The sequence below is a fragment of the Pagrus pagrus genome (genome assembly GCF_965226575.1).
Source record: "Pagrus pagrus genome assembly, chromosome: 11".
NCBI classification, from domain to species: domain Eukaryota; kingdom Metazoa; phylum Chordata; class Actinopteri; order Spariformes; family Sparidae; genus Pagrus; species Pagrus pagrus.
In genome coordinates, this window is record NC_140195.1 from 22,330,820 (window position 1) to 22,354,708 (window position 23,889).

General features: G+C 43.5%; 3 protein-coding genes across 3 annotated transcripts in view; 1 reads left to right on the plus strand and 2 right to left on the minus strand.

Moving 5' to 3' along the window:
• Positions 1–796: 796 nt before the first annotated feature.
• wdr6 (WD repeat domain 6) lies at positions 797–7,398 on the minus strand. The gene is made up of 7 exons (XM_084367148.1): positions 7,313–7,398; positions 6,955–7,058; positions 6,473–6,637; positions 3,579–6,264; positions 3,303–3,380; positions 2,914–3,030; positions 797–1,995 (listed from the first exon to the last, which is right to left on the minus strand). Exons 2-7 carry the CDS (start codon positions 7,022–7,024, stop codon positions 957–959), a joined length of 4,155 nt encoding a protein of 1,384 aa, XP_084223274.1. The 5' UTR covers positions 7,025–7,058; positions 7,313–7,398; the 3' UTR covers positions 797–956.
• Positions 7,399–7,876: 478 nt separating this feature from the next.
• Positions 7,877–11,893, plus strand: fsbp (fibrinogen silencer binding protein). The gene is made up of 4 exons (XM_084365920.1): positions 7,877–8,161; positions 9,999–10,054; positions 10,229–10,397; positions 10,696–11,893. Exons 1-4 carry the CDS (start codon positions 7,957–7,959, stop codon positions 11,052–11,054), a joined length of 789 nt encoding a protein of 262 aa, XP_084222046.1. The 5' UTR covers positions 7,877–7,956; the 3' UTR covers positions 11,055–11,893.
• A 1,401-nt stretch (positions 11,894–13,294) lies between these two features.
• The window catches only part of celsr3 (cadherin, EGF LAG seven-pass G-type receptor 3), a 110,758-nt gene continuing 100,163 nt past the window's right edge, over positions 13,295–23,889 (minus strand). Inside the window, exons 32-37 of the mRNA XM_084366607.1 lie at positions 23,244–23,341; positions 22,408–22,499; positions 22,074–22,247; positions 20,090–20,284; positions 17,173–18,232; positions 13,295–16,783 (exon numbers count right to left, since the gene is read on the minus strand). Of these exons, the coding sequence (XP_084222733.1) occupies positions 16,756–16,783; positions 17,173–18,232; positions 20,090–20,284; positions 22,074–22,247; positions 22,408–22,499; positions 23,244–23,341 (1,647 nt within the window). The 3' untranslated portion in view covers positions 13,295–16,755. The remainder of the gene's footprint in view (positions 16,784–17,172; positions 18,233–20,089; positions 20,285–22,073; positions 22,248–22,407; positions 22,500–23,243; positions 23,342–23,889) is intronic.

Here is a 23,889-nt window from a genome sequence, read left to right on the forward strand (position 1 = left end):
GGAACCACAGCTCCTCAGGACACATGGACTCTTCCCACTCTGTGGTGCTTAATCAATCTCTAAACTGATCCAGCAGTGATTGTGTACTACATTTTTTTAATGTATACCATAAGGTTCACTATAGTTGCCCGCACAATGGTTTTCGTGGGGAGGTATGAATAAGGAAAAAAGCAGCTCTTTGCTAAAACTATATGGATTTTAGTGCCTTGCTCAAAGGCACCTCAAGAGTTGGTGTTAGCAGGACTAGCATTTTTTATTTTTAAATCATAAATCCCTTCAGTGTGGAGACAATTGGTAGAGCTAGACTTTTGTAAGGCCTTGTCCCAGGGCTCTTTCTTTGAGTCAACAGCTTTATTTCCTGGCCGGCTGAGATACAACATGCTGCATTAAAAATAACTCCTGTCATTTCAGCCATCTTTGTGCTGTGTGATTCTATTCCCTGAACGAGGCCACAGATGGCCCGAACACATCAGAGATGATTTTAATGTTCTCTTGAAATAACCACGAAGACTTTAATGTTTCCTTGATGAGAACTAAATGGTTTCATTGAAAAATGTAGCCTGATGTTTTTGTTTTGAAAGAATGAATTAGCGTCAGTTTCACTGAAGCCAACACAAACTTTAGTTTAAAAACTCCATGATAGAAAACTTTTATATCTCCTCACACTGGTTTGTTGGTGATATTCCTGCTGAAACCATCATATCTGTTTCAGAAATAAATATTTATTAAATATTTGTGTTTTTCCCTCATTAAATGGCTTACAAACTGCAATGTTCCCCATATATGACAAAAGAAATCTGGAGAATAAATAAACTTTATTAAAAATGTACAATATGTATTAATATTGGTTGATATTTAATCATACAGCTGCAGAAAATTAATTATACAGATAGTTCATAAATAATGTGTTCATTGAGAAAGTGATTGTTTGGGCCGCTGCCATCTATCGATTCCACTTATGTTGACTCTTCTTGTAAAGTCACTCTGTGGTTCTCCTTTTCTCTTCTTGTAGTCCACATCCCAGCATCCATCTCTGTGTCTGTGACTCGTAGTAGCTGGAAGCCCTGACCGCACACCAGCACCCATCCAGTCTTCCCTCTCTTCTTCTTGCTCTCACTGTTTACCTCGCTCTGTGTCGTACCCACGCTGTCACTCTCACTCTCACCAGCTGTCTCACCTCGCTTCCCAACACTGGTCTTACAAACTGGGTCACCTGTCTCACTCAAGGATTCAACAGGTTCTGGACTCTCTGCCTCATCAGCTGTTTCCTGATCCCTATCGGATCTCCCCCCCGTCTCACCCTCTGCTGTCTTATGCATCGTTTTTAATCCTGTCTGACTCCCTTTCCCTCTCAAAATTACAATCTCCTGCTCAGACTCAAATCTTGTTTTCCTCTTTGTATCTCCTTCCTCCTCCTCAATCATCCGCCCCTCCCACACTGCGAGCCCTGCAGCATCTGCAACATGGGAGTACAACGCCCCGATGTGGCTGATGCCGGTACTGCTGAGCCTCCACAGGCAAACTCTCTGATCTGAAGAAGTGGAGACCAAAAGGCCTGTGCTCAGAAGCTTCAGGGCAGTCAGAGGGGCAGCGTGAGCCAGTGGGATGTGGGACTGGGAGTGAAGATGAAGATGAAGCTTGTTTGAGGTCTGAAGCTGGGTCTGTGGTGGAACCAGGGGCTCAGACATCTGAGAAAACCCTCTGCTGCCCCCAGTCTTACCGTCTCCTGGGTATTGCACCCTAATCGTGGACACTGTCAGCTGCCCATCATCCCCTCCGCTCGCAACAGTTACCAGGCAACCGCCCTCTTGTTGTCCCAGTTTCTCTGCCCAAACAGCCAATGAGTTGACGCCGCTCTGGTGGGCGGGAATGTCGAGGCAGGGGATTGGTGGAGGTTGAGTACTGCTTGAAGTGGCGGCTGATGAAAAAGAAGCTTCAGTCAAATCCCACACTGCAATTTTGCCATCTGTTGCAGCGCTGAACAGCAGCTTATACCTGAGAGAGGGAGACAAATACAAACATGTGAGACTTTACCCTACCTCTAACCCTTCATATTTATAGATTTATTTTTTTTTCATATTTTCCCAAAACAAAAAGAACTGAAAATCAAAAATCGAGCTCTTAATATGGCCCGTCACTACTCTCTTCACAGCATGCTTTAAAATAATAAAAATATATTAAAAAAGAATCAGTGGTCTGGTTCTGATGGGTTCCTACCAGGGCTCGAGAGGGGATGATAGAAAATGTGTGTGGGATGTGGGACGAACAGAGATGCTTCGGGGCCAAATGTATTTTTGCATGAATGTATGTATAACTATTCTTTAGCAAATGACAAACTAAACCGAGCACGTCGTCTCATGCTGTCATTATAGTTACTACTGCTGGCTGCTTACTCAAGACCCACAACATATATTCCTTCTACATGTGTTAAAAAATAGAAGGACATAGTAAACTCACTATTGACGGAGGACATACCCTATTTTTTTTCTTGATAATGCTACATTGTGAACAACAAATCCATACTGAAACTGGCAGGAGGATGGCTAGTTAGCTATTGGCAACCTGTAGGCAGCAGAGTCCTGTGGCTAATGGAGCAAACAGCTAACAGACAAGTGTACAGTAAATAAATGTGTTTGAGTACATCAGCAGAGTACAGATTGGAGGTCAAAGTATTTTGAATGCTAATACTTTTAAACTAAGAACTATAAAAGATAATAAGATAAGAAACAACATTTGGATTTTGGGACGGTTTACATTTACTTTTTTGGGGATTGCTCCAGGATGGCGCTAACATAAAAAGTTTGGAGCCCTAGTTTCTACAAAGCAAGACAACTTACAACTTATAACTTGTAACGAAAGTATCAAAATTAGTCACATTGCTGAAATAAAAACATGGAGCAAACACTGCATCACCTGTTTCCTTTTCCATCCTCCAGGCTGCAGACGGCAACACTGAGCACACAGCGCTGGTTGTAAAACGTCTCCCACAACAAATCAATTTGCCGTTTAACTTCACTGACTGAGAACAATCTGGAAACACAGAAATGCAGGTTAGAAGTCAGAAAACAAGGAGAGTGAGGACAGCATAATGACATGAGGAGAGTATATTTTGCCAAGTAACATGCTTTCTCTCTCACATCCAGTTACAGACACCATTGCTAGCACTTTACTGTATAAAGTGCTCATTTGAGAGCAGATGACAGATATTCTGGATTTATACTTTTATACACTTTTGTCCAGCTCGTACAATGAAGATTTCAAATGGGTGAAAAACGTTTAATTTTGCCGTGAGGGACACAAACCTGAGAGCTCCGTCACTGCAGGCCAGAGCCAGAAGACAACGGTCTGCGTTTTCATCCACCACCACTGCAGACATGTACCTGAAAACACACAGCAATAACTGGTAAGACTGGATCAGAAGCGGAGTCTCAAGTGAAAGAGTACTGAGTTTCTTCAGGACTCAGATATTACACATTTTTCCAGTGAAAATCGCTCATGTGCAGACTTTAAAAACATTTTTGATGGACTTTACCCATCAATTTCAGTTTGTGTCTCCAACATTACAACCTCTCACTTGCCGTGTTTCTGGGTCCATTTTCACCGTCTTGTGCCGGTTCCGCCTCCTCTCCCACTGTTCGTCCAAGCGGTGGCTGGCCACCTGGATCACCTGGCAGGAGGGGACCAGTCTCTGCTTGTCCCAGCCAATCAACAGCCGGTAACACTGCATCTGAGCTCGGCCGCCAGCTGACACAAGCAGGGCGGAGAGAGACTTGTTTTCACTCCCTCCCTCCTGACGTGTCATTGCTGTCACTGTCCGCACGCTTGAGATGTGATCGGTAATAACAGACAGAACTTTGACGCCGCCTGATTCAGGATGTACTGCGAGGACAGTTAAGCTAGTGTCCTCTCCTCCCATCACCATTATCTCCCAATGGCCTTCCACTCTCTCCACTTCCCTTTGCTCAATTTTGGTTCGACTCTCTTTCCTGATTCCCCTTATTGTCCCCAGCCTGCACACACACCCAATCCCCCTCCCATGGACGCCCTCTCTCAGACCCCACCCTCCAGTCCTTCCTCCCTTCACAGCCCAGCTCGGTGCCTCCCCAGGGGGTTGCGAAGCCAGGACAGCCCCCTGCCTGATGAACACCAGAGCTCCATATTCAGGCCAAACTCCTTTGTGGGAAGGCCAGAGACTCCAGGAGCGATGCCCTCCTCCACAAGGCACTGCTAGCAGCCTCTCCTGTTTCACTGGGTCCCAAACCACAAAGTGGACGGCATGAAAGCCAACGATGACGAACTTCGCTTCTCTGCCCTTGTTCTCGGTCTTCTCTTCTTCTTCTCCTCCAGATACCCCCTCCAGCTTTTCTGTCAAATTGTGTTTCTTTGTCTTGTAGTGGTTCTCACATCCCTCCTCCCCCTCCACTGGAATTTCAGGCTCAAGAAACAAAACCCTCTCCAGCCACTCCATACCCTTGCAGGCCCGCTGGACTCTGAGAACCTCCAGCTGAAGCTTGTTCTCCAAACTCTCTCCATTAGTCTTTTCCATAATGCTTTCAGGTAGGGCTGGGCACACTCTGAAGACCCTTACACATCCGTCCCTGCCGGCACTGTACAGCAGCCCCTGGTATGCACACACTGAAGTTACACCCTGTTTTCCATGCACTCCAAACAGGCAGCTCAGTGGTTGCAGCGTTAAGTCAACCACTTCTTTTCTTTCCCTCTCTTCCATCATTTCACTTCCAGTTTCCTCACTTTCAATCCCTATTTTATCAGTTTGTTTCCTGCCTTCGTTTATCAGTTTTCCTCCTTCCTGAAACAAAAGCAGAGACCCTCTCCTGTCCCCACACACCCACAGAAACCCCCATGACGTGGAGTGGAGGCACACTGCAGCTGTCAGCCAGCGTTTGGCACAGGGAGGGAGGAGGAAAGGAAGGAGGCGATTTACATCGAGAGCTAATGAGCGGTTTTCATCTAGTTTTACTTCTATACGCCACCGATAGACAAGTCCTTCAGCACCTGAAGCAAGCAAATAAATGCTGTCTTTTGCCTCTTGCCAAATAAGACTATGGATCTTCCCTGATCCACCTGTGAGAAGAATCCCACACTGAGGATGGGAGATGGGGAAGACCTGGATGGACCCGCTGAGGTTTCCTACAGCACACAAACTTACTTTTGCTGTTGAGTCTTTCACACTGACAGTTATTGTTTCCATCACACAATAAGATTGAAACTCAAGAGCCCCTTGCCAGATCATCTCCCACTGCTCGTCACTGTATTGGTAAACTAGTCCTTGGTCAGTGCAAACCACAAACTTGCTCTGACTCCAACTTGCATCCTCTTCTCCTACTATACAAACCGCTTTAGGTAAGCCTTGACCAGGAAATTTCAGGTCACTTAGCTTCTCCGTCGCTGCTTCCTCCATTCTCTCATTCCTCTCTTCACTCCCTTCCACCCTCCACAACCTCACCCCTCCATCTGCTCCCCCTGTAGCCACCCATCTCTCTTCACCTCCTGTTACTTTACTGATTGCGAGTGCACGGACCCCCCCTGCTCGGTGTCCCTTCAACGTACGAACCACCTTGCCACCTCCAGCCCAGTCCCAGACTAAACAGGCCCCATCCTCCCCAGCGCTGAACACTTTCCCTGGAGAGAGACGCACCGAGAACACCCTCGCCTGGTGTCCATATAGGGCCCTTAAACAAGCTGGGTTCAAGTCCCCACATTTCCCTCCAGGGCCCCCTATGGCGCCTACACCCCACAGCCTCACACTGCGGTCATCCGATGCTGAGGCCAGCCATCCTTGCTCCTGGAGGTAAGAGATGCTGAAGATGACCCCGCTGTGGCCCAGCAGGCGTCTCTCAACTGGAGCTTTATCTCTTTCGTCTCCCCCTTCAGGCTTCCAGAGAACCAGCTGGTTGAAAACAGTCCCTCCAACCACGACGGTATCTGCCCAGGATTCATGTACCAGAAGGAGGGCAGAGTACAGCAGACACCCCTCCAGACAGGAGCGCTGAACCAGCACACTTCCTGTAATGACATCCAGGAGAAGAGCAGTATTGTGGGCTACAGCCACACAGAGCAGTGAGTGTTTGTCTCCAGAGAGCCAGCGGACATCCAGGGCCCAGTCCTGCAGCTCCATGAGGGGACCAAGTATCTCCAAGCGCAGATGTTGCCTATCCTGATGATCCACGTGTAGCCTCACCAGCCTCACTGCTTTGCCTCCAAACACTGCAAGGTCATAGAAGTTGGGCTCCGAGCTCACTCCTGGGGATTGACAAGATGAGAAGTGAATAAATACAAAAACAGAATCTGTAAAAAATAATAAGCGGACCGTCAGTGAGTGCAAAGTCTTCAGTAACATTTTATATATCTTGAGAGAATTGAAAAAATAAAACAACTTCCCTAAACACAACAGCAGAAATGTTTATTAATAAAAAGAGAACAGTCAAAGCAAAAATCTGCTCCTACTAACCATCTTTCTTCTCCCTAAAAGTTCCTGTGGCAGAGCTCTGTGCTGGGACATCCACAACATCTCTAGGTCTTATCCCATGGATTCTGTAGTGTTGGAGCACGCTCAGTGAGGCACAAACTTTAGGGCGAGGTTGAAGACTGTACACCGTCAAGACTGGACCCTCACCTGCCAGAACATTGTCACAGAAAATTAAAGAAAGAAAGGAAAAGTGTATTGCATGGTCATTTACAGCACTCAGCTGAAGCGTCTTCTTTCAAATTAAGTGAGTAACATACTCCTAATCAAAACTTGAAAGATATGACGAACAACAATTAAAGCTCAACCTCTTTTACTTTGAATTTGTGGTATGTCTGTGCAACAATGCATAACCATACTGGATAATATAGTCTTGAAAACCTGTGATTTATTTTATTTTATCCAAACTATATTTATGCAACACTAGCAGTATCACTTCTATATTGTTCCCCAACATTGCTGCCCACCTGTCAGCAGAAATGCATCCTGAAGGAACTCCAGAGCTGTGACTGGAGCTACCAGGGCTGCTGTCTCCATCTCTTAATGATTGAGGACACTTTATCAATGATGCCTAAAAGATATGAAGTTACAACAGCCACTTGTTAACCACGTTAGAGTCAGAAAAGACGGCAAACAGGTAATAACAGGCTGGCAATTTAAATATGAACATGTTGATAAATATCTGTGTTGTACACAGTCACCATTAACCTTTCAGTTAGCAAAACAAGCTAAAGGCAAGAGCACTTCTCGTGTTATTCAGAGGGTAAAAATCAAGAAAAGTAACGTTTCTAGTTCCTTATTAATGCTACTAAATGCTTTACTTACGGAAAGTGTCAAGCGCCACATAAATGTGTCTTAAATCCGCATTAAAACATATTTGCTTTTACGTACTACAGTCTAGCACCCATGTGTTTCTGTTCTGACTTCCGTGCCGCGTTTAAACCAATCAGACTACACGGCGGGCTTCCTGGACGCTGATTGGTTAAAAGGAAAGATTAGACGTATTTTTATTGGACAAAGCGACACATGTGACCGTGAAGTTGCGCTACCTTTATGTGTTCTCTGGAAGTTCGAGAGACATTGATGCAGGCATTAATTTTACAATGACTCATTGGCGATTTTTTTGTGTATCGGCTCCTTTATGTCATTGACTTACTCAGACAAATAAATACATGTTTTTTAAACAGCGATTATGCTGCTTCTGCACTATATTTATAGTAGTACTTTGCCTTATTTTAAGTATTTTACAAATATAATAGGAAGTAAAAGTAGTCCAATGTTCCAATAATGCTTTATAGACATTTTCCCAACTTCATGTCAACAATACATGTAGTTATTATAGTCTCCGTGCTGTGCGCAGTGGTACAACCTACATGTTCCGAGCACACATTGAATGCATCAGTAGACAGTACAAGGTGGAGGTTGCGTCTGGCCGTGAGGTAGCGGTCCAGCTAGCTTCACATCTAACTATGCCTGGAAAATGTAAATTCCAAGACTCCTGGCTGTCAAAGGGAATTTACAAGGAATGGCTGCTGAAGGACGTCCAGGACATTCACTTCGCACGATGTAGGGCCTGTTGTAAATCCATCAAACTTCAGACCATGGGCGAGGCTGCTCTCACCAGCCACGCAGGGGGAGCTGGCCACAAAGCAGCGGTCCGCAAGCTAGTGGAAGGTAGCTTAGCTTCAGTGATTCAAACAGCATGCCAGGAATGATCAGGAGTATCTGTGAGTGCATGTGATACTGACTGATTGAGCGTCTTTGTCTGTTTAGCCGGTATCACTGCGGGTTGTGTTGTAGCAGCTCTGTTTGATGTTGGTGTGTGTGTGTGTGTGTGTGTGTCTAAACATCTGTCCCAGGTCACAGCTCCACCTCTGGACATGTAGTCTTTATGTGCACGTGTAATATTATGTGTAGTGATGGAATGTAACCAAGTATGTTTATTCAAGTACTGTACCTAAGTACACATTTGAGGTACTTGTACTTCACTTGAGTCTTGAGTGAAATGTTGTTTCTGTAAACAAAACCCATGAAGAGTTTATGAAATATTATGTTCTGTTAAAAATACATGCTGCTTGTTTAACGGTGTTCATTTACTGTCATTTATATGTGATATGCTATTAGAGCCTTAAAAACATGTCAGTAGCCGACACTTCCCTGCAGTGGAGATGAGGAGCAGCTGCAGTCAGCTGAAGTGCCCCTGAGCAAGTGTCCCTCTCAGGGGAACAACTTGATATCACATTCATGATCGGCATTGTTTGACACTGTGTTTTCATTCTGACCATGTCAGATAAATGGATTGTAATATGCAGTGTTTTCACTGTGACTATGAATCATTATTGGATTGTAATACACAGAATTAGGCATATTTATACACAGTTATATTGTGATTGCGACATTTGTTTTGTGAGTCCATTTACAAAACCCATTAATAAATCAGATGTGATTTCTTAAGTAAACTTCTAATAACAAATCTGAGGTCAACTATCGTAATGTGTACCAAGTAACAAAGCCACCCCTGAATTTACAGCGTAGCTATAAACGTATTTTCAAAGGTATAAATTCAGGTGTGCCTCTCGTGGTATTTGGTTAATTCTGATGAATGTTTTCTTTCAACATACTATGAGGAACTTTTAAATGGTTATGAAACAGTCTGAAATGTATACTGATATGTCTTTATGACCTACATTAGCAAACAGACTGGGATGGAAAAGTCATAAAAGTCATACATTTGTGTTGGGGATAAAAAGGACCAAAACAAAGTTGAATTTCTTAACCTTACACAGCTACAAATACACATATTACCTCATACTCGTGTAGAAATTGAAGCGAGTACCAAGCTGGGCTTTGTCTTTTGAATTTAGTTTGTGCTGGTTACACCATTAAAAAAAGTAGGGTGAACTGACCCTTATTAACGTGTTTTTGGCTGGTTTAATGTTTGTGAAGTAAATCTCATTTTTTTCTCTTTAAGCCTTCACCACAGTGAGATCAGCATCAGTTTAAAAACTGCAGGGCTGTCATTTTCCTTTTGTGATTAAGTAATTCAGCTCAAGGACACTTCAGCACAGTGTTTACTTGCTCAAATCACTCCATTTTAAAGACTGTCTACCTTCTCACTTGATCATTCTGCTGCACCAAAGCAGTTATCAGTGTATGATACAGTTAAACTTCAGCCTGGAAACTGATCTCTGAATACTGCAAATTCCAAAAACTCAACCTGAATCCACTTAACTGACAGTAAATTTAAATTTCCATCACAAAATAGATTAATTTTCGACTGTCTGTTTACAATCATGTTTCACTACTTCATTAATCAAAACAGTTTTATTGGTAATGAGAGGACTACAAACACGGAATCAAACTAGAATGGAAACGTGTTTTGAGTGTTTTGGTGTGAACGGTCTGTAGTACCTGTCTTCCACCAGAGGGAGGCGCTCTCTGCTCATTTTCCTGCAACACATATACCTGCTGTCCCTCCCTGACTGTCTCCCTGTCCTTTTTTTCTCATCAGCAGGAAACTTGATGATGATAAATTCAGCTGGGCAGACGAATTGCAGCGTGACTCAGGTAAATATTTCTATAAATAAATATTTTATTAATCACATAATTAGCAAAATTGAAAGCAACGAACATGTTGCAGCTGATACTAACTAACAGCTATATTTCATTTACTAACGTACATGCCAGAAATGACAAATGTTCCACCAGCGTGAAGGAATCACTTTGTTGTCTCCGTCACAGACTGAGGACAGCAAGGAGCAAGTGTCCATCTGCCTCCAGCGGGAGACCTTGGACAGAATAACAGGCAGCGACTGGTCAGAGCTGCACCACAGCCCCACGACAAACTCCACCTCCCACAATGCAGAGCTGCAGGATGTGACATTTCCTGCTGCCTTCTTCACAACGCCAGGTACCTGCAAGCTGACACAGAATTTGTTGAGTGGAGCCACTCACTCACTGACCTTTCTATTGGCAGACATCAGTGTCAGTGTGGAGCTTGTTTACATGAGCAGAATGAACCTCAGATACTTTTAATGAAGAAGCTGTCATGTAAACAGCCTTGTATGGTTATTTAAATGTAAACAGAGAAATATAATCTGATTATGATTAATGACGGTTATTTACACATTAAAATAACTAAACACTAAAAAGCATTGAGCAGTAGATATGGGACCCCTGACTGATCTCCTGCAACTCCGACCTCACAGGCACCTCCAGGCTCACCAGCCAGCGCCTCCACCCGTCAGCCAGCGAGCCGGAGGAAGCGAGCCGACGCACGACGCAGCACGACTCCGTCGACCTGTCGAGGCTGGAGCAGCAGCAGAGGGCGGAGGCTCTGGAGCAGCAGCAGCAGATGAAGATCCTGGAGTGGGAGAACAGGATGAAGGTGCTGGCGTGGGAGCAGGAGCTGGTGAGGGAGAAGAGGAGAGCGGCCCGGCAGAAGGAGAAGGCCTTCAGGATGAAGAGGGCTTACTACAAAGCCAAGCTAAAGAGGATGGGCGAGGACGTGCCGCCATCTTCCTCCAGCAGCGATGACGAGGAGAAAATATCTGATCCGACAGGATGAACTGTTTTAATAGTTGCATTTTTATTAGTGCGTGTTTCATTCTTCTTTTGTGTATACTCTACAGGACGTTTACTATTTTTATACACTGATTTGTACTTTGATCGGTTCTTACACAAAGAGGGAACGCTACTTTCCCTGCCAAATGAATGAGGCATCTTTGGTTCTTTTGAGGTCGACTGAAGTTGTGAAAAGCATGACAGCATCCTACTCAAGTAGAAGTACTGTTACCTCAAAGCACAGGTAAGATTACTTGGGTTGCAGATTAATCAAAAGTACAAAAATAGCGAGTTATATTATTCCATATGATCACAAGGACAACCAACCAATCTCTCTGCAATGCGACGACCATCTTTTCTGTAAAATTTGTCAAAGATATTCAAAGTACATTTCAACACGTCATTCAAGATCAGCCCAAGTGAAAGTTGTGGTATTAATAGACTTATAGAAGCACATGAACGTGATGTGAAAGACTGATACTTTGCACAGCTTGTAGAGAAGTATCTGACCTGTCGAATCACAATAATGCTGTTTTGTTTTTTCTGTCATTCCATCACACTGTGGCTTCAGTATTCAAAATGTGAATGTTCACTGATGTTTCAGGTGATGAGTGATGCTCTGAAGAATGTACTGAGATTACATCTAATCATTACAGATGTAGGCACGACGTGACTTTCATACGTGGACAATCTTTTTTTACCTGCAGAGCTTCTTTTGCAGTGCATGTTTACATGAGTGTGTTTGCTTAAACTTTTTCAACTGCTTTGTAAATAAATCTGCATTTGATACAAAGTTGGAGTTTAAGACTGAAAGGTGACAAATCAATTCAAAATAAATATATAGAGAAACCTATACAAGGTTACATGGCTAAAGAAAAGTGTGTGGGAACCTGAACATTACATGTGATTGGGAAACCATGCACATTAAAATGCAGCCGTTACAGTCTCTGCTCCTCTAGGAAGGCTTTCCACCAGATTTTGGAGAGATTCGGTCCCATTTAACCAGGAGAGCTTTAGTGAGGTCGACCACTGATGTTGAGCGATTAGACTAAGTGTGTTAGATGTGGTCGAGGTCAGGGCTCTTTGCACGTTCCTCCATAACAAACCATGAAGAAATGGTTCTCATTTCCAAAATGGACAACCATTTTTTAAATGGATCTGACTTTGGGGTATTGTCATGTTGAAACAGCAGGGATCCTCCACAAACTGTGACCACAAAGTCTGAAGCACACTGCTGGCTGAGATATCGTTTGCTGTAGCATTAACATTTCCCATTAGTAAAGGCAAGGGGCCATGTCTGAGCCATGAAAACTACTGCAGACTAAAAGTACACAAGTGATATGTCAGTGCCTTCGTACCTTTAGACATATGGTAAATTGAATGCAGATGCGTCTATACAGGCATGGAGTCACTGAATGGCTGGCCCTGTCACCTGATTGAATCCCAGATCAACACCTATTGGAGGTTTTAGAGAGAAGTATTTGACGTTCTTGTCCGCCACCATCAAAACACCAAATAAAGGATTATGAGGATTATTATTACCTTACACTCATACTACACCTTAATGAGAGACTTTATTCTCAAAGGTGCAATATGTAAGAAGAAGTTGTTTGATAGCACTAAATACAGAGCTAGAAAGAAGTAAGCGTAGCTTAGCATTTAGATTGAAAGCAAGGATAAACAGCTGGCCTGGGTATCAAAAAAACACCTGCCAGAACCTTGAAAACTAATAATTTTTATTTCTGTTTAATCTGCACACATACAAATACGAAATTGACTATTTTTGGTTTACAGTGAGTTCATTTGAATCACATTCATTAGGCGTATTTCTGTAAATGTGCCATTCCTTTACCCATCACCCATTTGTTTCAAAGAAGTTTTTAATTTTTATTTTACAGGCATGCGCCTGAGTCGAAGCTCTCAGGCACACTGCTCAGTTTTGATCAAGGTTTATTCAAAGACTGTGTCTCAGCTGGGTGCTCCCGTCTCGAGCTGACTGTTCCTGCTGAAAATCAAGGCGGCAGCTGAACATCTCTGACTGCTCTGGATGTGACAGAATACTTTGAGCGTCAAAACAAGTCAGAGAGAAAGCCTTCCAGAAAAACGTGTCCCTCTGTCAGGATGTTTCCTCTGCTCGCATTTCACACCTGAAAATGTCTGTTCTCATGAATATGAAACAGCGTACCTGACACACACACACACACACACACACACACACGCACAGAATAAATAAACACAGCCGTGTAGGAATAAGTCATTTTTTAATGTCCAACATTTCTCTTGTTTCCGCGGTAACAGAGGAACAGCTGTTTCCATGCCGCCGTCCCCTTACCGACGGCGGGATAGAAGGCATCCCGTAATGAACACACAAATCTAACAAAGACAATCTCCCATCCCTCCTCCTCCTCTCCGTGACTATCTCTCACTCCGTTTCTTTCCTTCTGTCACTTCCTCCCTTTTTTCTTTTTTCAGAGCACATCACAGCGTTTTAGTCTCAACTCGCGTCTTTTTGTCTCCCCTCACTGTGGCTCTTATTGGTACAAACCAGAATAACCTGAAGCTGGAGTTTTGTGCTGGCTGTCGAGTGTAAAAGCAGATACAAAACCAGTTAATGGTCTGATTTTGTGCTTGTGAAGCCTGGGTCTACAACAGTGAACAGGGAGAAAAAAAGGTTTGATTTGGGACATAGCTGCACTATTTACACCCAGCATTCAGCTTTAAGTTTGGATATGTTTCAGTATGTTGACACTCTGTCAGGAGAGGATAAATGTACCTCTATAGGAATTAATTTTAAGTCACATTTTCCCACATTTGGGAAATGATTGGTTAAAGAAACCAATTTAAATGCTGAAAAGCTCAGATTGTAATCCTAGGTGTAAATAGAGACGTTTTTATCTTCACATTCGTCTCTTTTCTTGTCCTCCATCTGTGAATTTGTTGCAGTGAGAGACTCAGATCATATGAAACACTACATGTGGAAAGAAAGGAACGTCTGGACAAAAAAACAACAACAGCCTCTCATACAAAAATGGCAACAAAATCAATAGTGATGATAAATTATCAATAAATAAATAAATAAAATCTCATGTCTGTACAAGTTAAAGGTACTGTCAGCTGATGATAACACAGATCTGTGAGGAAGAAAATAAAACATGGAGTCAAAGGACGGAATCAGATGCAGACTTCTTAGGTGTGCTGCCCCTTTAACTGACTGGTGGGTAGTGATACACTGCAGGAGTCTTTTTTTTGGCAATACTTCTGTCACAGATAGGTTCACTTCGCAGATCCCAGGGGGGTGGAAATGACAGAGCAGCGGTCAGAGTGAGATGTGTGTTTATTTCCACTATGTGCATTTCTATTTCTGTGTTTCCATCTGTTTTTCTGTGTTTTTTTCTGCCTCTGTGATGAGTTACGTCCCCGCCTCCTCCCGGCAGTAACATTTTGCACATAGTCATAGTTTCTGACCCAATTCGTTCTCCTTCCAACCTTGTTTGCATCTCTACCTCATGATTTATTCTTATGCTCATTGCGCTCTATTTTAGCTTCTTGATTTTATTCACTTCCAGTCTCGCTGTTCTTGTGTTATTAAGTATTTTCGGACTGTCACGATGCTCTCTGCTCGAGGATACGCAGAAAACACATTCAAGCGAAGCAGAAACCCAATTTTGCCTTCAGTTTTTATAACCTGCTGCACCTTCTTCATTACCAAAAAAACCAAATATTTCTGTTAGCAACAGTCCCTTAATCCCTCTGAAGGCCAGTGGAGACTGCCTGCCCCTGTCTCCACTGCATGTTGTTACCTTAAGGCCTGAACTCAGCGCTTGCTCCAGCAGCTGTGAGAACGGAGCAGCTGCTGATGGAAAGACCTGCATCTCAAAACCACTTAGAGGCTTTTAGTGCTGACACAACTGACATCCTCAGCGAAATGGTACAGTGCCGCAGAAGTTACGCAGTGTCTTTTAAAGAGACATCATGTTTGCACAGGGGCCTGAGCTATGAGAACAAATCTGTTTTAATGTGTTGTGGTGTGAACCTCTTCATTAGTCGTCACATTTAGGTCTAGTGCGTCTTTTCTGTGAATATTCCGAAGTAATTTCTGTGTTCAGCCAACCAAGTAAAAACTTCTGCCTTGGGATTCACGTGTTAGAGACATGAGTGAATATACTCAGGCAGATATGACGCTGGGTATGTACTGCAGGTCTGCTTTCAGGTCTCCTAACGAATATCCGAGCGCACTAAGACGTGACTCATAATGCCATCCCTCTGATCCGCTCTCCTCCTACATGTCAAATCAAAATCCACTTGCTTATACAGCCAAATAAAACACCAAGCACAGTGTTATGTTGTAGCGCAGAATTAGGGATCCCTTCTTTTCCATGGCACAGTTATTTGAAAGGAAAAAAAATCACAATTGAAACAAAACTGTAAATCACATCTATAGCATCATTTTCATCACAGAAAACTGAAGAACGTCGCTGTATCGCACTGATTTGAAGCAGTTGTCCCTTTGGCTTGGATTTGCACAGAACTTCTGCATTAGAAGCTTAAATAAATGAGTCTCCTGGATGCTGCCGGACAGACTCGGCTGCTCCGGTGGCATCTCTTGAGGTTGAGTCGTGATGCACCAAAGTGCGAGATACCTTGAGGGGTTTTAAGTGGTTGTAACAGGATACTGCCTCATACAGAGAGGCAGACAGACATCTCCCTTCACCCACCAGAGCACTACAGATATGGTCTTGTAATATCAATCGACTGATATGGTCTGCTTCAGACAGCACCAGGCACAGAGATACACAGACAGATGACAGGTCACATTCATACACAGTGGATCACAAAAACAGCACAATCTCCTGAAAGAGCCGATACTTTTACACTCTGAACCTTCACGCTGTGTTTTAGCTTAATGTTGGCCATCTTTCTCTGCACAATCATCTCGTTCCATCAAATCTATTCTCTTATAATAATCCCTTCCTCTATTTACAATCACTTTTTCTCGCTACTCTGATATTTTCCCTTCAACCACGTCTTGCGGTTTCCATAATCTCATCAGATACTATTGCCGGACCCCTGTCGCTATACACAAAGTTGATGGGTGTTGAGGAAAGGGTTTCTGAGGAAAAACTGTTTTCAGGGAGAAATTTTGGGGATCGTTTTTTTTTCTCTTTGTAGGGAAAAACTTCTCCCTCAGCAACAAACAAGACTGCACTCGCACCGACCTCACTCACAACCTCACACAGACACAATCATTTAAAAAAAAAAAAAGAAAACATCACAAGAGATTTCTTCTTCATCTCCAATGAAAAAGATACAAAATGTATAAAAAATGTTATTTACAGTCATTTCTTTTTTGTTTTTTCAGATGGATCTTGTCTTGACCAAGACGACTTTTGCGTTTGAAATCTGAGGAGTTTGTGTCTTCAGCAGTTTTTAGGTAGTAGAGGTGGTTGACTCATTGTCCAAAGAAACGTCACAGATCATAGCAGGCGGTGGGACTTCATTTATACAGTAAAAACTGCCCACAAACGTCCTTTTTTATCCTCAGTGGACGCTACTTTGTTTCCAGCTCTCTGTCTCCTCTGTTTCAAGTTTGTTTCCAGTCCTCTGATGTCCCAGGGTGTCCCAGTGTTTCACTGTCCATGATCTTTGAACTTGTCCCTGGTCCTCCAAACACTGCCGCAATGCATAAAGGGATATGGAGGCTGTCATCAAGACTGTCCTTCACTTCTGTTGGCTCTGAGGTGAAGGAGAGAGAAATGAGTCAACCTTTCACTTCATTGTAATTTTCACCTACACATAATGATGACAATATAAATACAGCAATATGGAAATGAGCTGTTAGAGGCACAAGGACGAAGAGACAGAAAGGAGACACAAGGGACGAGAAGATAAAGAAGCTGAAAAGTGGAACTGAGGGAGCTGAGTTTGGTTGAAATAAGCAGATGCAAAAGAAACAAGAGCTGAAGAGTGGACAGGATCCCTATGGAACTGCTGAGGAAGAGGAAATCAGTCTGAGGAAAAGGAGAGGGCAAAGGAAATGCAGGAAGACAAAGAAGATGTAAAACAGAAAACAGACAGGAGGAGAGCGTCATTAGAGGCAGATTTATTCACACAGAAGGACTTACTCGGAGTCGGGGGAGACTTCAGATATGCTGTGGGAGGTGGCAGACCTAGGTGGGGAGGGGGAGGGTCCATGGGCGGAGCCATTAGGCCCAGGGTTAGAGGCAGCAGGGGGAGGAGTGAGGACAGAGGAATTGAAGGATGCCAGGATGGAGGACAGTATATCCAGGTGTTCACTGGACGGTGGTCGTCCCAGAGGGTTTGGATTTAAACCTGGGACCTGGGGGACAGTCTGACCGGGGTACCTACATGGAGGTGCAGAGTCCAGTCGTCCTCTGCCATGAGCTGAATGAGGGAGTTGCTCTTGCTGAGGCTCCTCGGAGATAGGGGGAGGAGGGGAGGAGGAGGGAGGCTGGTCAGGGTGCGAGGGCTGGCGGGGAGGCAGAGTGCGGAGCCACTCTCGACACGGCTGAGCCTGGGCTCCCACTCCGTTCGTCTCCAGCTGTTCTCTCGACCTACTGCTCATCATTGCCCCCCCGAGGTGCTCCCGCGATGAGGCCTGCCGCCGGGTCAGTGTGTTCAGCTGCGACCTCGATCCGCTGAGGTATCCCTCCATTCCTGCACCTCCGCTCAAGTCCTCCCTTGAGGCGTGGACGCTGCCTGTGTGATGGTGGTTGTCCAGTCTGTCCCTAGATCCTGTCAAGTTCTCTCTGGATGATGAGACTCGCTGGTGATCCAGCCCCAGGCCCCCTAGCCCTGCTCCCTGCCCCAGCCCCAGCTCTCTCCTTCTAGGTAAGAGATCCAGGTTGTCCCTAGAACCACGGGAGTCCAGCCGATCTCTCGACCCCCCAATCGTCTGCCTTCCTAGAGGATCTCTGGACAGTTGCCTTCGGGTCAGCGAGTCCAGGTGCTCCCTGGAGGAGTAGCGGGAGGCTGGTTGGGAGAGAGAGCCAGAGCCTCCACTGGCGCCAGCTGTCGCTGAGTACATGCGACCGTAGGAGGCCGCAGGAACGCCGCGGTGGCCCAAAGTAGAGGTTCGGTACCAGTTGAGCTCACTGGGGACTCGGCCCATGGTGGAAAGACCCTGGAGTGCTGGGGGACAGCCGAGACGATTCTTCAGGATACCTGGAAGAAGAGAATAAGACCATGAGAAAGAGAGGGAGACATGAGTGGCAGAAAGGGTGAAAGAAGAAGAAAGTTGTAGAAGGGAGTGGATTCCATTAGAGGCCACAGGAGAGTAAAAGTGAAAGTCAAAGGAGGCAGAGAAGTTGGTAAGAGCAGGAGAGAAACGTGTTTTGGACTTATTAATGACATTTTTACACTCACTGTTAACATTTTATGAATCAAACGCCATCTGAGTAATCTGGAAATCCCGAGGGAGACTTCAAATTGAGTCATGAAACTAAAATATGCACCATATACTGCCAGAAGTGTGGCTTCTTGCTTTCAGCCACTGAATGTGTTTTGTTTTTTAATACTTTCTCTAAAATGTCACCCATGCTTTGGGGCGACATGAGTGATTTTAAACTTCGCCTGCATTTCTTACTCACTCACTCACTCACTCACTCACTCTCGGTGTGTCTCTGCATGTGTGCTGTGCCTCTGTGTGTATGTGTGTGCATGTCAATTTTATATGTATGTATTCTGAGTACAAATACTGTACATATAAAACAGTCACCCGTGCTTCTAGGGCCAGATGGAGACCTTCGCTGAAGCACCACACTTAGTTGTTTAAGTCATTTTTTTGCATCAGGGCCACTCAGCTTGAGTTGTGTGTGTGGGTGCACAAACTCCTGCACGTGCATATATGATCAAAGTGTAAGCCACGGCACGTCCACCGTCACTTTATATTCTGACTCACTTTAAACATACATGGTCTCAACAACAGTTTCAGTCTCATAAGAACCAATGAGAAAGCTAGAACGTGAATTGTTGAAGTAAAACAAAAAAAGGACAGTTTAAATGATATTTGTGGGCATACTAACAGGAGAGGTCACTGCTAGGTCACATGGAGGAGAAATAATTAAAATGTAGAGCAGAAAAACTGCACATACAGCAGATAAAGTCTCAGTTATTGAGCCGTGTTTTAAATGATGCTTTGCTGATTCAGCGCACACAGCTGACATCTCCTCCATCTTCCTCTTGGCAAGATGCCCTATTTTCATTCTGACAAGCACTCAGACAGGATGTCTGGAGATTTTTGTTCAACAAAGATAAATTTAGACATCACATTTATAGTATACAGACTTTGTACACAAATTATGTAACATAAGAAATACAAGAGAAAGATGAACAAATGTAGGAACAAGGCTGTTCATCAGTCTGTTAACTACATTGTTTGAGGCTTTATATTGATCATTATTCTGTACATGTGTTATCTACTTGTTTCACATTCAGTTTCCATGTGTCATCGTCTTAACACAAACTGAAATCAAGAACAACGCCTTGGCAAAATTTTAGACATTACAAAACAGAAATCTATGACCTGATGTGCCATTTTACAAATGGATAGAACAAAACATAGGTTGGGATAATACTTAAAGCAGCTGCTAAGTAATATGCATTACCTAACAGGTGATCCATAGTCCAGTGTTGGTCATATACAGTGTCTTGTTCTTGTACCTGTGTAACCTAAACTAGTCTAGATTTCCCTGAGATTATTCTGTGACTAACTCTCCCAGTCACCTGGTAAGCAGAGTTAGAGATGAATGTATATTAGTGTATATATTTGAAGAAAATGTTGTGATAATTGTTCCGATTGACACAGTTGGAGGTGCGCAATGTTATGATGTTACTGTAAATATGATTGCTGTAATCCTGGCTTTGGACCCCAGAAAGACTAGCTGGCGCCAAGTGCATTCAGCTAATGTGGATCCTTTTAATGCACAAATAAATAGATATAAAAGCAAAGCAAATCCAAAATGTCAGTGTGCCATTAGATTGTTGTTTTTGTTCATGTGTGTGTTTTTATGTTCCTCTCACCCTTGCGGTGTCTGTGTGGCTGGGTGAGGCCGTTCTCGTCCCCACTGGTCAGCGCTGCATCAGGCTGGTTGTTATTGGCAGCATCCTTGCTGTAATCTGCCCCCAGGGGGCGCTCTGAGCCCCACTTCTGAAGGGTGTGTGTCTCACACTCCTCCAAAGCTGGCCAGTAGGACAGAAGGTCATTACCATCTAGATCTGTCGCACACAGAAAGAACAAACACTTTCTGTTTACTCATGAGTTTTAGCGACAGTTCATGAGGGGAAATCTGTTGTTCTCACATCAGGTCAAGATTTTATCTACCAATGACTTATGATAGAACAAAAAAGCTCATTAAAAAGTGACTAAGAAATGAAAAAGGAGACATTTTGGAAAAGCTGTCATCTCTGATAACAGTTTATCATTAAAGCCAGTTAACACCAGATGTAACAAGCTGCTGAAATGTCCTTCTGCCTTATATTCATCTTATTAATTTGTGCTTGATACAAAAACAAAACAGATGTCTGTATCAGATAGCAGGTGTCAGCAGACAAAAAGCATATGTTCATTATGAAATAACGGCCAGGACAAAGTAAAAGTTTGATATTGATAGAGAATCTATCAGACGAGTATAATTCAACACTTGGGTTTGTTCTGTGACGACGTTAACCCTTCAGGTCTTTCAGTGTGGAGTCCAAAAACAGTGAAAAGTTGTTGGTTGTTTTCTCAGATCAACCCGAACATATTCACTTTACAATATTTGGCTTTTTTTCTTGATAATTGACTTCATGATTATTCCATTATTACAATTATTGCTGATGAATTGATGAATTTGTGTGTGACAACAGATTAAGTGACCGTTATTTATTCCAGCTATAAAAAAAACATGACATTGCTAAATGATTGGTGTTAATGTGCCTACAGTGGCAACCACATATTGTTCTGTTAGTTAGAGGTCAGTAAGCCTTTCTTTCCCTCTGTAACGTATTTTAAATAAAGCAGCAACACTTGCATTAATACTTATTTCAGTTACGCACACTCCCAGCACGGAACAATATGCGGTTGTCAAGGCAGCACTTATTACTGATGGTGCAACAACATCCTGTATTTTATAGCTGAAATAAATAATGGACACTTCGATGTATCGATGAGGGTTTGATGTTTCGTCAGAAGTAGGCCTCCATCTTCACACTGTGACCTTTCAGTACAGCCTCAGCACTGCTCTGGCCCGTCACATTTGACTGCATTGATGAATTGATTGGGCTGTAGTGACCATCTGGATCCTGTCTTCCTCCGCTCAGCTGGCAGCTCTGTTCTGTGTTTTACCCTGAACAGAGTTCATGTGGTCCAGATGGCTTATTAAGCTAAGAATTGATGACTTATATGGATTTATAGATTTGCACATGCCTGGCCTTTTGTCATATGGAAATTTCCACAGAACACTGTATATGCAATGCTTGACATTTATATCAAATACCTCCTTTACCTTTTTACACAATGTTTCATGTGTATCAGAAGAAAGGAGGTATTGATTAATGGCACAGGCATTTTCTCTTGTTGTTTGTGCGTGTGTTTTCTGTTGTACGTTTCTACATGAGATAAAAGTGTGGATGTTTTCCTACAGGCAGATTATTTGACTCTGATGGTGGCTGGCACAGGCCTGTCTGTGTGGACTTTCATCCCACAGACCAACAAAATGTGGGTCAGGTTAACTGGCATCTCTTAATTGCCTGAAGGTTTGAATGTTTATCCAAATGAGTACTGGCAACCCGCCCGGTGTGTATTCTGCCTCTCACCCAATACGAAATAGGATACACTCTAGTCCTTTCTGCCAACATGTGACTACCTTTCACATTATCCTCCATCTAACTTTTGGATGGGACCATCCCATCAGTCAGAGGTTGCAGGTTCAATCATCATCAGTGTGCTCCAATCAACTGAAGGGTCGTTGAGTTAGACACTTAACCAAATCAGAAATCATCTGATAATCAGGAAGTGCTCGTCTACCTTTGGTGCCATTGTGGGCGGGCTCGGTGAGCAGACGCTCGCCGTGGTTGGAGCGTTTGAATCGTCGCTGTATGCGCCCACGGAGTCGGACGTTGTCCTCGCTCTCGGAGGAAGGGATGGAGAGACTGCGCTCCTCCTCCATGGAGAGGTCTGAGTCCGAGTCCGAGTCCTCACCTGGGAGAGACAAGAAGATAGATAGACAGAAGGAGGCAGAGAGGAAAGAAGTGAGAGGAAGGTTGTTGACTATTGTTATTGTTGTTATTCTTCCTTGTTGGTATGTGAGCGGATATTTAAGGAATATCCGTTAAAAGTGTGTTTGTGTCTGTGTGTTTACCTCCATCCCTGTGGAACATGGCTACATCCAGGTCTGTGGCTCCGGTGTGGACGATGTTTTGTTCCAGAGTCTGACGAGCCAAAAGATTTTCTCTATCAGGGAGAGAGCAGAGAAGTGATTACACATAGGCGCACACACACACACACACACACACACACACACACACACACACACACAAACACAGACATACAGTATAAAGTATACCATGTAAGTGCTCACACAGGCCAAAAGTGATTAAAACTGGAGAGCTTCCACACACACACACACACACACACACACACGAACATGCAGTAGTATACTGTATATGCACTCATGCAAGCCAATTCAGATTAAAAATAGAGCATCCACACACATACAGTATGTACTGTACACACACACACACACACATACACAAAGACAGACAAGACAAGACGATCATTGAGCCATAAAGACACCAACAGCCACTCTCGGAGTACATTAGTGTTGCTCTACATACTTTACAGGACATTGTTCCATCAAATCTTCTTCATCTTTACCCCACTGACCCACAAAATACATGACAGGGTTTTTACAAGGGAGGGAATTTCCTCCCTCGAGCAACTTTGTCCCAAATCAGAGTCACAGAGATTCAATCAAACGGACATATTCCGAGGATAATTTATTATATGTGTAATTTTGATATTAAATATTTTCTCTTTAACTACAGAATGAATGATTCTAGTCTTAACCTACTCTACCAGCCATGGTGTGAAGGTTTTTCAGCCAAAATGATGACTAGTTTGTTTATAAAATTGTGATGTGATTGTGTGTGTATGTGTGTGTGAACATTTTGTGTATTTGTGGTTTATATACTGTACCTGGCGGAGCTGACGGAGGAGATGGTTGAGGTTCCCAGGGTGATGCGGTGCAGCCCGCTCTGCTCCAACAGAGATGCGTTGTGATAGGGGTTTTGAGCCTGAACACATAGAAACACACACACACACAAGAAGGTTGAGTAAGGTTCATTTCAGAAAAATGAGAGGAAGCAACATTATTCAGGCAATATTACATCAACCATTACACATAAAGAAGACAAATTTCCTCCCTGATGATACTTTTGGAACATGGCTGCACTTACACTACATATTTCAGCTGATCAAGAGTGGACATCCCAACCTCATTATGGGCTATCTTGTAGGGCTTCTTTCTGATACTGGGGTTTTTTATTCACATCATTAGTTTATAAGAACTTTAAAATGACATAATTTCATTTCTCAGCATTTTCTCAGCAACCCCCATTATATTTTATTGTAGCTTTCAGAGCCTGGTGGGGGCAATTATAGCTGCTGAAAGCTGACCAGGAAATAAGAAAGGAAGTTCTGCTACTGGAGTAGAAGCTAACCTGGAAATGGGGCACAACTTCAGCTTTCTATACAGTATTAGGCCAGTGTACTCATAAATAACACATCATACAGTATGAGTCAGATACACTACAGGATGCTCATAAGTGGCTGTTTGTATATA

Excerpts from the sequence above, each read along its gene's own strand:
- fsbp (XM_084365920.1), top strand. The coding sequence starts at position 7,957 with ATGCCTGGAAAATGTAAATTCCAAGACTCCTGGCTGTCAAAGGGAATT. Across the intron at positions 10,055-10,228 it reads CGAATTGCAGCGTGACTCAG|ACTGAGGACAGCAAGGAGCA; the intron begins GTAAATATTTCT and ends TCTCCGTCACAG. Across the intron at positions 10,398-10,695 it reads TGCCTTCTTCACAACGCCAG|GCACCTCCAGGCTCACCAGC; the intron begins GTACCTGCAAGC and ends CCGACCTCACAG.
- wdr6 (XM_084367148.1), bottom strand. The coding sequence starts at position 7,024 with ATGGAGACAGCAGCCCTGGTAGCTCCAGTCACAGCTCTGGAGTTCCTT. Across the intron at positions 6,638-6,954 it reads GGATGCATTTCTGCTGACAG|GTGAGGGTCCAGTCTTGACG; the intron begins GTGGGCAGCAAT and ends ATGTTCTGGCAG. Across the intron at positions 1,996-2,913 it reads GAGGATGGAAAAGGAAACAG|GTATAAGCTGCTGTTCAGCG; the intron begins GTGATGCAGTGT and ends TCCCTCTCTCAG.